The sequence below is a fragment of the Balaenoptera musculus genome, chromosome 17, assembly GCF_009873245.2.
Source record: "Balaenoptera musculus isolate JJ_BM4_2016_0621 chromosome 17, mBalMus1.pri.v3, whole genome shotgun sequence".
Lineage (NCBI taxonomy): Eukaryota > Metazoa > Chordata > Mammalia > Artiodactyla > Balaenopteridae > Balaenoptera > Balaenoptera musculus.
This window is the reverse complement of record NC_045801.1, coordinates 263,250-277,293: the sequence shown is the minus strand read 5'-3', so window position 1 is coordinate 277,293 and position 14,044 is coordinate 263,250. Positions and strand designations below refer to the sequence as shown.

At 65.2% G+C, this 14,044-nt stretch overlaps 3 protein-coding genes across 6 annotated transcripts; 2 read left to right on the top strand and 1 right to left on the bottom strand.

Moving 5' to 3' along the window:
• Positions 1 to 812: 812 nt before the first annotated feature.
• MFSD3 (major facilitator superfamily domain containing 3) lies at positions 813 to 3,107 on the top strand. Its single transcript, XM_036830558.1, has 5 exons — positions 813 to 1,976; positions 2,273 to 2,420; positions 2,504 to 2,628; positions 2,695 to 2,804; positions 2,892 to 3,107. The coding sequence occupies exons 1-5, from the start codon at positions 1,211 to 1,213 to the stop codon at positions 3,063 to 3,065; spliced, it is 1,323 nt and encodes a 440-aa protein (XP_036686453.1). The 5' UTR covers positions 813 to 1,210; the 3' UTR covers positions 3,066 to 3,107.
• A 101-nt stretch (positions 3,108 to 3,208) lies between these two features.
• Positions 3,209 to 9,797, bottom strand: RECQL4 (RecQ like helicase 4). Its single transcript, XM_036830530.1, is given in 22 exon segments — positions 3,209 to 3,538; positions 3,630 to 3,738; positions 3,875 to 4,028; positions 4,109 to 4,289; positions 4,363 to 4,532; positions 4,614 to 4,743; positions 4,825 to 5,110; positions 5,187 to 5,449; positions 5,530 to 5,671; positions 5,744 to 5,923; positions 6,011 to 6,184; positions 6,268 to 6,351; positions 6,785 to 6,921; positions 7,001 to 7,093; positions 7,179 to 7,304; positions 7,646 to 7,772; positions 7,850 to 8,023; positions 8,026 to 8,643; positions 8,953 to 9,093; positions 9,314 to 9,417; positions 9,544 to 9,577; positions 9,642 to 9,797. Coding segments are annotated over 22 exon segments (3,636 nt in total). The 5' UTR covers positions 9,726 to 9,797; the 3' UTR covers positions 3,209 to 3,413.
• LRRC14 (leucine rich repeat containing 14) lies at positions 9,114 to 13,982 on the top strand. Of its 4 annotated transcripts, none has more exons than XM_036830555.1 (4): positions 9,114 to 9,395; positions 11,628 to 11,981; positions 12,162 to 12,746; positions 12,841 to 13,982. In XM_036830555.1, the coding sequence occupies exons 2-4, from the start codon at positions 11,653 to 11,655 to the stop codon at positions 13,406 to 13,408; spliced, it is 1,482 nt and encodes a 493-aa protein (XP_036686450.1). In that variant the 5' UTR covers positions 9,114 to 9,395; positions 11,628 to 11,652; the 3' UTR covers positions 13,409 to 13,982. The 4 variants fall into 4 exon arrangements, with proteins under 4 accessions (XP_036686450.1, XP_036686449.1, XP_036686448.1 ...); XM_036830554.1 differs by lacking the exon at positions 9,114 to 9,395 and adding an exon at positions 9,938 to 9,984; XM_036830553.1 differs by lacking the exon at positions 9,114 to 9,395 and adding an exon at positions 10,077 to 10,416.
• Positions 13,983 to 14,044: the final 62 nt, after the last annotated feature.

The window sequence follows — 14,044 nt, the reverse complement described above, 5'->3', positions numbered from 1 at the left end:
GATGCTGAGGAAGAGGTGCCCTGTGGAGCTCTGGGCTGAAGGACCTGGGCTGGGGGCTGGCGGGCAGCCCTGTGTCGTTGACACTGGCGCGCGAGGATGTGCATGCCAGACACTGTTGTGGATCACTGCACAAAGGGTCCTCTCTGGTGGGCACTGTAGTCCCCATTTCATAGATAAGGAAACCTGGGCCCCCAAAATGTGTGGAAATGAAAGGAAGCTCACTCCGCGTGGCCTCAGCAGCTGATGGAATGTCTTGGCTCAAGTGTCTGCAAGTTGGTCTAGGGGTTGGCAGGCCTCAGCGACCCACGGGCTTAGGGAGAGTGCTGGCCAAGGCCCCAGCTCCACTCTGGATGCGGTTGTTAACCATAGTCCCTGCTTCACTATCTCCCCTGGGCCTCAGGTGCCCCACACAGCAAGGCTCTGGGCAGGAGAGGGCAGGAGAGGCGCAGGTTTCTCGTCGGGTGGACCCCGCCCCGCCCCGCCCCGCCCCGCCCTGCCCCGCCCTCTCCATGGCCAGCTGGGGTCAGGCTGGGGCCGGCGTGGAGTGGCTCTCCTGGCCTCGTCGCTAGACACTAGAGGGCGTTTCGGGCAGCAGCCGGGTGCCTCCTTGGGCTGAATGTGGGCTCAGGCCTTTCCCACGAACTTCCTGCCTTCCACGACGCTCTGCGGCCGCTGGCCTAGGGAGGGCGCCGAGACCACTAGCACAGCGAGGTGAGGGGCCAGCAGCCGAAGTAAGCGGTAGTAGACAGTGGGTCCTCCGTGGGGGGCCCAGTGGACCCTGCGGCCACCAGGCTCCAGGTGAGACACCAGGAAGCACTTCCGGAGAGTTAGGGTCTGGGGACCGGATCTGATACCCCTGGGAGGGACCTGAATGGGCCGCGGGTTCGGCCGCTTCCGACGTTCGAGGACAGCTGGCCACCGGGGGCGCCAGAAGGCGGCCGGCGCTCTAGCCCGCCCGCGTGCTCTATGGCCGCCGCGTCTCCGGGTTGCGCCGCCCGGGCCAGAGCGCTGCCCCAGCCCCGCCGTGGAGGAGTCCTGCAGTTCTTCGGCGTTCTGCTGCCCCCAGGACCCAAGGGCGCGGGTGCGGACGCCAGCCTGTCCAACCCTGGCCCAGCCCCAGAGCCATGCCGCTCTGTGACCCCTGACCCCATCCCGACCGGACCGGACCCCCCTCGGAAGCACCCTGCCCCCACTCTGACTGGAACCTCTCATGCCGCCCCGGCCGGCCTTGAACCCAGACCCAGCCACTAGAGCTTGGGCCCCAGCCCCCGCCCCAGCGCCCCGCCTCCTCACCATGCGTGGGAAGCTGCTGCCGCTGGCCGGCCTTTACCTGGTGCAGGGCCTGCCCTATGGGCTGCAGTCTGGGCTGCTGCCCGTGCTGCTGCGGGCCCGCGGCCTCTCCCTGACACGCGTGGGACTGGCCAAGGCGCTGTACGCACCGTGGCTGTTCAAGCTTGTGTGGGCCCCGCTGGTGGACACTCGGGGCTCCCCAAGGGCCTGGCTGACGCTCAGCACAGCTGCTCTGGGCCTGGTGTGTGGGCTGCTGGCATCCCACCCTCCCGCCACAGCTGGTCAGGCCGGGCTGCCTGCCACGGTGGCGGGGCTGCTTCTGCTGCTGAATCTGGCTGCAGCTGTGCAGGATGTGGCCCTGGACATGCTGGCTGTGCGGCTCCTGGAGCCCGCAGAGCTGGGACCTGGCAACACTGTGCAGGTGGTCGCGTACAAGCTGGGGGCGGTGCTGGCTGGGGGTGGGCTGCTGGCCTTGGTGCCCACCCTCTCCTGGCCCCTGCTCTTTCTGCTCCTGGCTGCCACTTATTGGTTGGCTGCTGCCTTGACCTGGGTGGCACCAGCCCTGCGACAGCTTCCCCCACCTCTGCCCTCAGAACACCCCCGACACACCCTGCACCTTGGGCAGGACTTGCTGGCCGTGCCTGGGACCCTGTGGACAGTGGGCTTCGTGCTCACCTACAAGCTGGGTGAGTCAGGCACAGCAGGGGTGGGCCCACAGGAGCTCCGGAACTCACCTGCAGGGCTGCCTTTCCTCTTTGGGGTCTGACCTGAAGTCTGGAGCCCAGCCCGGCCCTCTGCAGGTCCAGCTCCAGCCACACTCCCTTGAGCCTCTCTGAGCTGCTTCACGCTGACCCTGAGCGTCGTCGAAGCCCAGCCCCAGCTGTCTCCTGGCATCTGTGGCCCAGAAAAAGGCAGGGCTGGGGGAGCATGACTGAGGCCCAGGCGGAGGTGTGCCAGCCACCCCTACTGACTCTCTCCACAGGTGAGCAGGGCACCAGCGCCCTGTTCCCACTGCTCTTGCTGGACTGTGGCATCTCTACCCCAGAGCTGGGGCTGTGGAATGGTGTGGGCGCTGTGGCCTGCTCCATTGCCGGCTCATCCCTGGGTGGGGCCCTCCTGGCCAGGCACCGGTGAGCCCCCCTCAGCCTGCCCCACCCACCTCTCTCCCCTTCCTTCCCCACACCCTCTGACCTGCCCCATCACCCCACCCCAGGCAGCCACTGCCCCTGTTGAAGTCAGCGCTTCAGTTCCGTCTTGGTGGCCTGGCCTGCCAGACTGCCCTGCTCTTTCACCTGGACAGCCCTGGGGCCAGCCTGGCCCCCAGCACAGTCCTGAGAGGTGAGGGGTGGGCCACAGGGGGGAGGAGCTTGGAGTCCTGGGCCCTGCTGACCTCAGCCCTCCCAGGGGCAGCCCTGCTGAGCCTGTGTCTGCAGCACTTCCTGGGGGGCCTGGTCACAACCACCACCTTCACCCTGATGATGCGCTGCAGCCAGCTGGCACCAAGTGCCCTGCAGGTGAGGGGATGTGGCTGCAACACCAAGGGCTGCAGGACTGGAGTCCAAGCAGGTCCTGACGTGATCCCCCCCGCCCCCACCCCGCAGGCCACACACTACAGTCTCCTGGCCACTCTGGAGCTGCTGGGGAAGCTGCTGATGGGCACGCTGGCTGGAGCCCTGGCTGACAGCCTGGGGCCACGTCTCTGCTTCTTTGTCTTCCTCGCTCTCTCAGCCACACCCATGCTGTACCTGGGCCTTGCACCCAACACCCTGGCCTGAACTGGGTGGCCAGACTTATCAATAAAGTGGAGCGTGCCTTTGGACTGTGTCTGGGATGAGTGACATGCAAGGCTGTCCTCAGGCTGGGGGGTTGTCCGCGGTGGAAGAAGTGTTCCTGAAAATGACTCGAGCATCTTTTATTCCGCGCTTTGGGGCCTCCTTGCCCCCACGCTACTGATGGTGGCCTTTGTCCAGAGTGGTTGGTCGCTGTCCTGACCACTGATATCTGTGCCCATCTTTGCCTTGAGGACCTGCTGCACCTGACACCCCCCATGCTGTGGCCACGCAGCCCCTGCTCAGGCCCGTGTCTGTGACGTGGGGGAACTGGGTCCTTCCACGGCAGGGTGGTCAGGAGCCCCACAGCAGGATCTCCTCTGTGGCCAGGTGCACGAGGGCATGGAAGCTCAGGTGCAGGTACTTTCTCCAGAAGCGCTGGTCCCGCCCGTACACCTGGGCCGGATAGCAGGGGCTTCCTGCAGTGGGAGGAGACGCGGCTCTGAGGACTCTGGCCAGGTCTGCCCCCAGCCCCCACCTTGCTCAGGGCTGGGCCTCCTAGCTCCGCACCGATGCCGTGGAAGACCCGGGCCACGGCCCTGCCCGAGAACCGCTGCTCTGGCCACGAGGACAGGAGGTGGCGGATGTCCCGGCGGATCTGGTCCTCCCAGTCCTGGAGCTGCCGGTGGGGACACGTGGCACGTTGCTCCGCAGTGGTCGGCGAGGGGCAGGAGGCAGGTGTGTGCCTGCAGCTGGGGGTGCGTCCCCTCTGTAACTCCTCTCCCCCCCGCCTCCCCGGAGGCCCCGACACTCACCCTGGCCTGTCCTGGCTCAGGGTCCTCCTCGGTCTCCACGCCCCCCGGTGCTTCTAACTCTTCCTCGAAGTAGTGGCTGAGCAGGGCCTTGAGCCTGACGCTGCGTGCCTCATCGGGCTGCTCCAGACACGGCCCGCAGCTGGGGAAGGCCACGCTGGGGTGGCGAGAGCCTATCAGAGCGGCCCGCCTTGGGGAGGATGGGGTGACCCAGGCCCTGCCCACCCTCTCCTGCACCTGTGAAAAGCCCGGAAGGTGCGGTGCAGGCGGGCCAGGGCTTCTCGCTCACGGGCCTGCACGCGGCCATGCAGGAAGTCACAGATCTGGTCCTTCTCCTGGGCTGTCAGGTCTCCGGGGCTGTGCAGGTGGAAGGCCAGCTCCCTGAACTCCACCAGCACCCCCGTGCCCCGAGGCACACCTGCCAGATAGGGTGTCAGAAACTGGCAGAAAGGCGGCAAACAGGCGGCAAGCAGGGCTGGGGGCGGGCGCACCTGTCCCAGGCTCTGGATCCCACCGCAGCTGGTGGAGAGCCCGCCGCATGGGGGCCAGCTCCCAGCCCATAGAGTCTGCCAGCTCGACCACGTCCAGCTCCACAGAACTGCTTCCCCCACCTGTCTTCTTGGGGCACTGCCGGGCCAAACACACAGCCAGGGGGGGACACCTGTACCAGGGGAAGGGACATGTGACTGGCAGCCCTGGTTCTCTGTCCCTGTCCTGAGCCAGGGGTGGGATGTACGCTCACCTGCGGGCCAGGGCCTGGAGCTGGGTGGGGCCCCCGGGGCAGCGCAGGTGGCAGCAGGAATAGGTGGGCGCCAGCAGCTTCAGCCAACGCTGTGGGTGCAGCTCAAGGTAGCACAGCAGAGTCTCGATGGCTGGGGCAGAGCAGGGCTCAGAAGATGCGGGGATGCTGGGGTGTCCCCCCACCCCCACCTCTCACGCTCCCTGCTCCTCACCCTCCTCGGGCATATCCAGGGCTTGCACGGTTGGCTGCACCGGGAGCGCCCGCTTGTGGCCCGGGCACCGGGTTGTGTGCTCGAGGCCGGCATGGTCAGCATCCTGGGGAGATGTAGCCACAAGGACCCTGCCCGAGTGCCTTTCCCCGCTCTCGTCTCCCTGCTGCTCTGGGGGCTGCCGGGTGCAAGCACAGGGCGGGAACACGCGCTGCACCAGCCTCTTCACGGCGAGGAAGTCGATGACGTTGGCGTGAACGTGTCTGCGCAGCTCCCACAGATCCTCACCCTGCAGCAGGGCAGCATGAACGCGGGGCCGCAGCAGGGGGCGGGGCTGGGGGAGCGGTGGTGGGACGGGTACCCACCTGGGGCCGGAGGAAGACGTGGCAGTGTGCAGGCTGCCCATCACGCCCAGCCCGGCCCACAGCCTGCACGTAGCTCTCAAAGCTTGGGGGCAACCCCAGGTGCAGCACGGCCCGCACGTCTGGCCGGTCCAGCCCCATCCCGAAGGCCACCGTGGCCACCACCACCCGCAGCCGGCCCTCCATGAAGGCCCGTTGCACCCGCCGCCGCTCCCGGCCGCCCATGCCGGCATGGTAGGCTTCAGCCACAGCCTCCGGGGCTCGGCCTGCAGGGAAGACCCATGATGGTCAGGTGGGGCATGTGTCCGGGGCCCATCTGTGGGGTGCAGGCCTGCCTCCACCTCACCTCGGGATCCTGGGGCCCGGGCCTCACGCAGGCAGGTGCGCAGCAGGGCAGAGACACGCTCCGTGTCCTCTCGTCTGTTACAGTAGACGATGACAGAGTCCAGGGCACGGAAACGATCACTCTGCAGCAGCGTCACCAGAGCCTGGAGAGGACAAGGGTCAGCACGAGCAGTCGGAAGGCAGGGCCTCTGCTTGGCCCACGTGTGCGTGCTTACCTGGTCTGGGTCCCTGTCCGAAGACACAGAGAGGTGCAGATTGGCAGGGATGGTGCCCGGCCCCCTGAGGATAGACTCTTCGGCCACGCCCAGGTGCCGGGCCATGTCAAGGGCAGTGCTGCGCGTGGCCGTGGCTGTGAGACCCAGGAAGCAGCCAATACCCATGCATTCCCGCAACACCTGTGTGGAGAGGAGTGGTGAGATGCCCAACCTTCCTTGGTCTGCTCACGTAGCACCCCACCCCCCCGCCCCCGCCCCAAGACTCACCTGGCAGACACGCAGGTAGCAGGGCCGGAAGTTGTGGGACCACTGGGAGAGGCAGTGGGCCTCATCGATGCAGGCAAAGGCAACCGGTGGCAGCTGAGTGAGGAGGGCAGCGCCCCCCGCCCCAACCAGCGCCTCTGGCGACAGCATCAGCACTTGCACCTGGGCTGACCGAACCTGAAGATGATGGCAAGGTCAGGAGCACCGCCAAGGGGTCTGCCTGCTGCCTCTGCCGGTCTCGCCCTGCGAGGACGCCTTACCTTCTGCAGGGCAGAGTCCCGCTGCTTCTTGGTCATCCCCGAGTGGATGCAGACCGCCTTCAGGCCTGGGGGCAAGCCGGAAACCTGCAGGTACAGGAGCACAGCCTGTCACAGGCCACCAGCCCTGGCCCTTCCCCACGTGCCTCTTAGAATGGTTTGGCCTGACAACTACTGCTGTGTCCCCTGCAGGATCTCTGGGAGAAAAACCCAGACCCTGGGTCCTACGACTAAGGGTTCAGAGCCACGTGTGTGGGCTTTGACTCAGGAGCACTGGAGACAGGTCCCAGTGGGGATGCCCCGCCACCGAGCTGCTCCTCTTGTGGGTGGGCCCGGGTCTAGCCAGCTGTGTCCCTGCTGCCTTTGGGCCACTGCCAGCTTATGGACAGAGCTGAGAATGGCCTGCGACTTGCCACCCGGGGGTGGGGGTGGGGCAAGAAGCAGCAGCCCAAGTGGGTCAACAGAGCCATGGGTATCAGTTCTTGCCTTCTGCACCTACCCAAGGACCCTGTCCACCAACCTGGTTGTCCATGAGCGACATGAGAGGAGAGACGACCAGTGTGAGGCAGGGGCTTCGCCGGAAGTAGAGCAGTGCAGGGAGCTGGTAGCACAGGGACTTACCAGCCCCTGTGGGCAGCACCAGCAGCGTGGACATGCCTGGGTGTTACAGAGGGTCAAGAGCACAGCTCTGCGGCCCAGCCTCAGTCCCACCACGCCCCCTGCCGGCCACACTCACCAGACAGGATCCGCATGACCACACGCTCCTGCAAAGGGTAGAAGGCTTGGTGCCCCAGCTGCTCCAGGGCCTGAAACACCTCAGCTGGCGTGTCTGTGGACACAGGTATCAGTCAGCATGGCCCCGAGTCGCCCCCACCCCCCAGTCAAGGCTCTGGAGCTGGTAGGCGTCTACTCACCTACCACCTGCCCCAAAGGCCCTGGCGGATAGAGTGGTGGCACAGGAGGCGGACAAGGAGCCTTGGGCACAGACTGCCCTGTGGGCACCAGCAGCTCAGGCCCTGCAGGCTCTGTGTGTTCTTCACCTGCCGAGCGCAGATAAGATAGGGTAGGACAGGAGCTCCGGACTGGTTTGGGGTCACTCTGGCAAAAAAGCCACTTGCTACAACCTCTCCTCCACCTCTTTGCTCACCAGAGAGTTGGCGGCAGGCAGTGCCCATTCTCTGGGATACTTCCTTGAACGTGGCCCGGGTCTGTGTGCCACCCTCATCCTTGCCACCCTCCTTCTGAGGGGCCAAGGTAAGTTCTGGACCAGGGGCAGGAGTTAGGAGGGCCTTTTGCTTGAGCCAGAGCCGCCTCCCCAAAGAGCACAACAACCCCTACAAGCAGCGCTGGCCCAAGCCACCCCCCAAGGCAGAGGCCTCACCTGGCTGAGGGCACTGGGATGCCCAGTGACTGAGCTGCCCACACGGGGAGCAGGAATCCTGGGCTGTGGCTCTGGGCTGACCACCCCCAAAACACTCTCTTTTTTTCTGCCACTTCTGCTTCCATACCTAGTGGGGACACAAATGAGACTCACAGAGCAAGAAGCAAGGCAGGTGAGCGGGAGCATCTGGCGCCAGCTTCCCACCTGCTTGCGGAGGAGCCTGCCCCTTGAGGCCGGGCCCCGCGCGTAGCGTTTTTGCTTCATGTTGAGCCGCACATAGTTCCCCCTGTCGCGGACAGCAAGTCTAGAAGAGACGCACAGGTCAACTGCACCCACAGCCCTCCCCACCATGGCGCGACTGAGGGCAGCGCTGCTGGGAGGCTAGGGCAGTGATACCTGGGGGCTGGGGGCTTGCTGGGGGGCTGTGCCTGCACAGGCTGCTCTGGACAGTCTTCTGCAGGCGCTGCAGCGCCAGCTCCCGCAGGCAGCGGTCCTGCTTGGTCACTGTCCTGCTGGGTCTGTGCAGGGCTTCCCTCCAGCTCCCCACTCCATCTCCGCTTCTTGCCTTGACGGGTACCAGGCTGGGAGTTCCCTGCACTGATACCAGCTGCTGGTAGGGTTGGAGCCTCTGGGCCCTGTAAAGGCACCTCAGGGCCAGCGCTGGGACCGAGGACAGATGCAACACCTGGAGTAAGAAGCTGGGACTCCTCTGTACCCAGGCAAGGCTGGCAGGCCCTGGGAACCCCCAGAAAATCTGGGGTCCCGTTGTGACACCGCTGCAGCCAGCCTGGGTCTAGGGAGCCCAGCCGCAGGCTCAGGGATGCCCTCAGCTGCTGGGGCCGGCCTGGCCTCAGCTGGGGCCTGGGAGGCTGGGGGGGCACCTCACTGACTTCTTCTGGAGAGACGGTGGCAGCTCCTGTGCCTGGTGGCCCTGGGGAAGGCATCTTAGAGGAGGATCTTCGTGTAAGCCGGGGTATTCGGCCCAGGGCTGGCCCGGCCTGAGAGGGAGAGATAAGCAAGCAGGAACTCAGGCCCTTGGGGGTGCTGCAAACTCTGAAACCTGCTGGAGGCCCCACCTGTAACAGCTGGGCGACGTAAGAAACTTAAGGCTGGGACATAAAAGAAGTCGAGAGTAGAAGCTGACCCTGAGCTCTCCTGGCGAGCTGCGCCCTGGGAAATGCTGGAGTTGTGTGTGTGCGCGTGAATACGTGTGAAAGACTTAACAGAGTTGGGTGTCTGCTGACCCTGCTCCTGGGCCAAGAGTAGCTCTAGACACCGGCTGGACGCACTGCCTGCCCGACCCTCACCTGCAGACTGCCCTTTAGATTGGCCTTAAGCCTCTTCCCGTAGTCCTGCACAGATCCCTGAGAGCTGAGCCTGGATGGAGGATGGGGGCTCTGGGTCGCAGCCCGATTCAGGTGGGGCCCCCAGCAGCTGGGCTCCAGCATCTGCAGGAAGAGACGGTAGAGATCTAGGCCGCGGAAAGGCTGGCGTAGCGGGGGGACAGAAGTGTCTCCAGCCCCGGAGACCTGGGGGCGGGGGCTGTCCTTCCTCCACCCTGTCAGCCCGCCCCCTGAGTTCTTCGCCCCACAGAGCCTGGGTCACGACTCCTCCTGGATCCGGCATACAGGAAGTTGACCGACAGGCTGGGATGTCGAGCCCGGGTACCTCCTCGGCCGCCGCCGCGGGAACCGACTGCTCCGAGCCGTGAGGCCCGAGACCGCCGGCCTGACCCAGTGCCTCCTTCAGGGTGCGGTACTCCCGGTAGAGCGCTGAGGGCGGGGCCGGAGGGGGGTCGGTGTTCAGGAGGCAGGGCTCGGCTGGGCGTGGGGGTGGAGGCCGCCCGCCCCCTGTCCGCGTCCCCGGCCGCTCCCTCCGCCCCGCGCCCGCTCGCTCACCGCGGGTCTCCTCGGGCGCCGCTTCCACGTCCTCCTGTAAAGGGAGCGCGTCAGCCGGATGCCGCTCCCTCAGCTCCCCGCCCACGGGCAGCCCGCACCTGGCCCGGCAACCGCCCGCTCCGCCGCCGAAACGCGCGCTCCCACGCCTGCAGCCGCTCCCACACATCACGCAGCCGCTCCATGGTCGCCTCGCTCTGCGCCCGGCGCCCCAGGAATCTCCCGCCAGGAGGGCGACGCCGGCCGCCAGCCACTGGGGGCGCTCGGCGGGGTTGGAGGCGGGGCGACGCGGAGGCCGCCGGGCCGGGGCAGCCAATCCGCGGGGCCATGGGGTGGCAGCCAATGGGGGGCGTTAACGTCATCGCGGCGCGCGGCGGCGCTGGGCGGGGCGCGACGTGCGGCGAGGCGGGGCCGGCGGCGGTGGCGGCGGCATCTGCGGGCCCGGTGAGCGCAGGCTGCCGGCCGGGGACAGAGCGTGGCTGCGTGTGTCCCCGTTTCTGCCTGGCCGCACGAGGCCGGTGCGGGCGCTCGGGACGGTGCCGCCCGGGAGGCGGGGGCGGGAGCCCAGGGGGTGCGGCTGCGGGGAGGGGAGGACCCGGAGCACGGTGCCGGGCTGAGCGGCCTCGGGTCCCAGGAGGCGACGCACAGGTTTCGAGGGGCAGACCCCGCCCGGAAGGCGGAGGGCGTCGGATTTAGAGCCTCCCGCGGCTCGAGGCTTGGAGGAGCCGGGCGGGGGCGTCTTCAGGGAAACGGCGGAGCCGCGGGCCGGTGGGGGGCGGCGGCCACCACACAGAGGCTCCTTCCGCGGTGACCACACTGGCTGCTTTCGTTTCCTCTCGTGATAGGTGCTTGGTTGGTCTGTCCTGTCACAGCGAGGTATGAATCGTCCTCGCGAGATTTGTCCACAGGCAGAGCGAGGCCGAGGGTTGACGTCCTGGGCTTCTCAGGAACCAGTGCCCTAAGGACTTGTGTGTGAGGTCCGCAAGAGCAGGGGCTCTGGGGCCAGGCTGCCACCATTCCCGAGCTCATCACCCAGGCTGTGACCTCTATTGGGCAAGGCCTAGGTCTTAGTTGTCTAACCTGTTTTCAGGGAGATGACCCAGAGGCAGTTTTGAGAATGAGGTGCCTGGCGGGCGCACAGTAAGTCAGCAGCAGAGCTGACACCCAGGTACCCTGTGCTCTCAGGCACCTCCTTTGTGCTCCTTGTCAGCTTGGACGTCCCTTTGGCAGCTGCCTCTACCCACCTGAGCAAAGGCCCCTAGTGTGGGGCCTCTGAATCCCATGGGTTTGAGACTTGGTCTCTTTTAACATGGTTCTCCAGGGAAGAGAGAGACGTTTACACAGGTAGCGAGGATCTCGATGGGTGAGGCATTCTTTCTGTAAATCTCCAGGGATCTGTGTGTCTGATAATGCTCCTAGAAAACAGTAGTTAGAACTGGGGCTCGTGTTGAGAGCTTGGGTTACTCAGGCCCTTTGGACTCAGAGTTGTCTGGGTTCTGCTCCTTTCTACTTGCCTTGCTGTTTATTAAACTGCATCTGTACTTTCAACTCTTCTTTGCTGTGCTGCACAGAATCCAAGGGCGGCCTCCCAAGGCTTCTGAGGAGGCTGGGAGAGGGTCCTGTGATGCAGCTTCCAGCCTCCTGGTAGTATCCCATCTCTCTAGTGCTTGGGGGATAGGGGGGCTTTGTTTTTGCTTACTTTTACGGAAGGGGAGAAGAACAGATCTCTGCTAAGGGGCTTTGTGATTTGGGAGGCCTGGAATACAGACGGTGGGCCCCGCAGGGTAAGAGCCATCAAACGCACACCCAGGCGAGCTGGTCCTCGCTGGTGCCATGCTGCTCATGTGCTGCTCGATGCCTTTGTCTCCCTAGGGAGGCCTCTGTGCTTCTGGAGGGCGGGGACTGGGGGTGGCCTCGCTCTCCTTTTCACTACCCTTAGTCTAAGGCAAAGCACCTAGCACTTGCTCTTTGGTGCCATGGTTCTCCACTCTGTGCCGAGCACCATGCTGAGCTTTCCCACTACCAGTGCGTGGAGGGGGTGGGGGGCCTGGGGCCTGTCCTCCCCACTGAAGGGCCCTTCCCTGCAGGTGGCCTCCTGCCCGGCCCAGCACCATGCACACCCTTGTGTTCCTGAGCACACGGCAGGTGCTCCAGTGCCAGTCAGCTGCCTGCCAGGCCCTGCCCCTGCTGCCACGAGAGCTCTTCCCCTTGCTCTTCAAAGTGGCCTTCATGGACAAGAAGACCGTTGTGCTGCGCGAGCTGGTGCACACGTGGCCCTTTCCACTGCTTAGCTTCCAGCAGCTGCTGCAGGAGTGTGCCCACTGCAGCCGGGCCCTGCTGCAGGAGCGGCCTAGCACAGAGAGCATGCAAGCCGTGATCCTGGGGCTGACTGCCCGGCTCCACACCCCGGAGACTGAGGCTGGCACACAGCCCCTCGTCAGGTATGGGCTCACTGGAGGGGCCCTCGGGCCTGGGGGGTGCAGAGAGGGTCCCCCAAGAGGGTCCAGGCTGGTGCAAGAGCACAATGCAGGAACAGGCATGTTGCTCCTGTCCTAAGGTGGCTGGGAGTGGGTGTGGGCTGTGTCCCCTTGTCTCCTGCCTCAGTCCACCCGTGCTCCCAGGAAGCACACGCTGCGGGTGCTGGACATGACGGGCCTTCTGGATGACGGCGTGGAGCAGGACCCGGGCACCATGAGCATGTGGGACTGCACAGCAGCGGTGGCCCGCACGTGCATCGCACAGCAGCAGGGCGGGACTGCAGAGCCCGGCCTGGCCCCCGTTCCTGTGGAGGTGCGTGTGGACCTGCGGGTGAACCGGGCCTCTTATGCATTCTTGCGGGAGGCACTCCGTAGCAGCGCGGACAGTCCACTGCGGCTCTGCTGCCGGGACCTGCGGGCTGAGGACCTGCCCATGCGCAATACCGTGGCCCTGCTGCAGCTTCTGGATGCGGGCTGCCTGCGCCGCGTGGACCTGCGCTTCAACAACTTGGGCCTGCGAGGCCTGTCCGTCATCATCCCACACGTGGCCCGCTTCCAGCACCTGGCCAGCCTGCGGTTACACTATGTGCACGGGGACTCTCGGCAGCCCTCTGTGGACGGCGAGGACAACTTCCGTTACTTCCTGGCCCAGATGGGCCGCTTCACCTGTTTGCGGGAGCTCAGCATGGGCTCCTCTCTTCTCTCGGGGCGGCTGGACCAGCTGCTCAGGTGAGCAGGCCCTGCTATTGCCCTGCCCTTCCCTTCCCCTCCAGGAGGCCTTCCCCTGGCCCAGCCTATTTGTGACCCCTTGTGTCCTCCGCAGCACCCTGCAGAGCCCCCTGGAGAGCCTGGAGCTGGCCTTCTGTGCCCTGCTGCCTGAGGACCTGCGTTTCCTGGCACGGAGCCCCCATGCTATCCACCTCAAGAAGCTGGACCTGAGTGGCAATGACCTGTCCGGCAGCCAGCTGGAGCCCTTCCAGGGTCTGCTGCAGGCAGCAGCAGCGACGCTGCTGCACCTCGAGCTGACCGAGTGCCAGCTTGCTGATACCCAACTGCTGGCCACACTTCCCGTGCTGACTCGTTGTGCCAGCCTCCGCTACCTCGGCCTCTACGGCAACCCGCTGTCTATGGCGGGCCTCAAGGAGCTCTTGAGGGACTCGGTGGCACAGGCCGAGCTGCGCACGGTGGTGCACCCTTTCCCCGTGGACTGCTATGAGGGCCTGCCCTGGCCACCGCCTGCCTCTGTCCTGCTGGAAGCCTCCATCAATGAGGAGAAGTTTGCCCGCGTGGAGGCCGAGTTGCACCAGTTGCTACTGGCCTCAGGCCGTGCCCACGTGCTCTGGACCACAGACATCTATGGGCGCCTGGCTGCAGACTACTTTAGCCTGTGACCTCCAGGCTGTGGGTGAGAGTTAGGCTGTCCTGGGGTCCAGGGCTACTGGAGATCTCTTGCCCCTTGGATAGTCAGAGCCTTTGGGACCTTGCTGGAGGCCTGACACAAAGGCACTAGTCTCTGATTTCTTTGCTCCTGGGCGCACCTTGAGCATGCCCATGCTTTTTGCAGCACCCTGTGCGGTTTGTCCTGCACCCGCTCCCCTGACTCGCTGACCATCTGTGGGCCTGAGGGCTGGATTCCAGGCCTACATGGCCCTGCCTGGTTAGGCTGCACTCAGCTGCCCTCCCGTGTCCTGGTTCTCTCCTTGGAATGTTCCTGGGATCTGTGAGCTGAAAGAGGATGTTCTCCTTTGGGCCCTCCCCAAGAGCAGACTGCTCTGGGGTGGAAGTTTGGACAGGGGCCTGCTTCAAGGAGGGTTGGGCTCCCAGGCACTTGGGGGCCTCTTAACGTTCTCCTTTCCCTGGCACACAGGAAACTGCCTGTCGGCCGGGTTTGGGGGCCAGAGGGTGTCTTTAAGGTACAAACGTGCAGTATGCTTAGAACTTAAATCTGTGGCTATTTTTTCTGTCGTAACTGGTCAGAGTGAGTTGTCTCCTGCTCTGCTGTCACCCCCAGCCTGGCCACTGGGTGA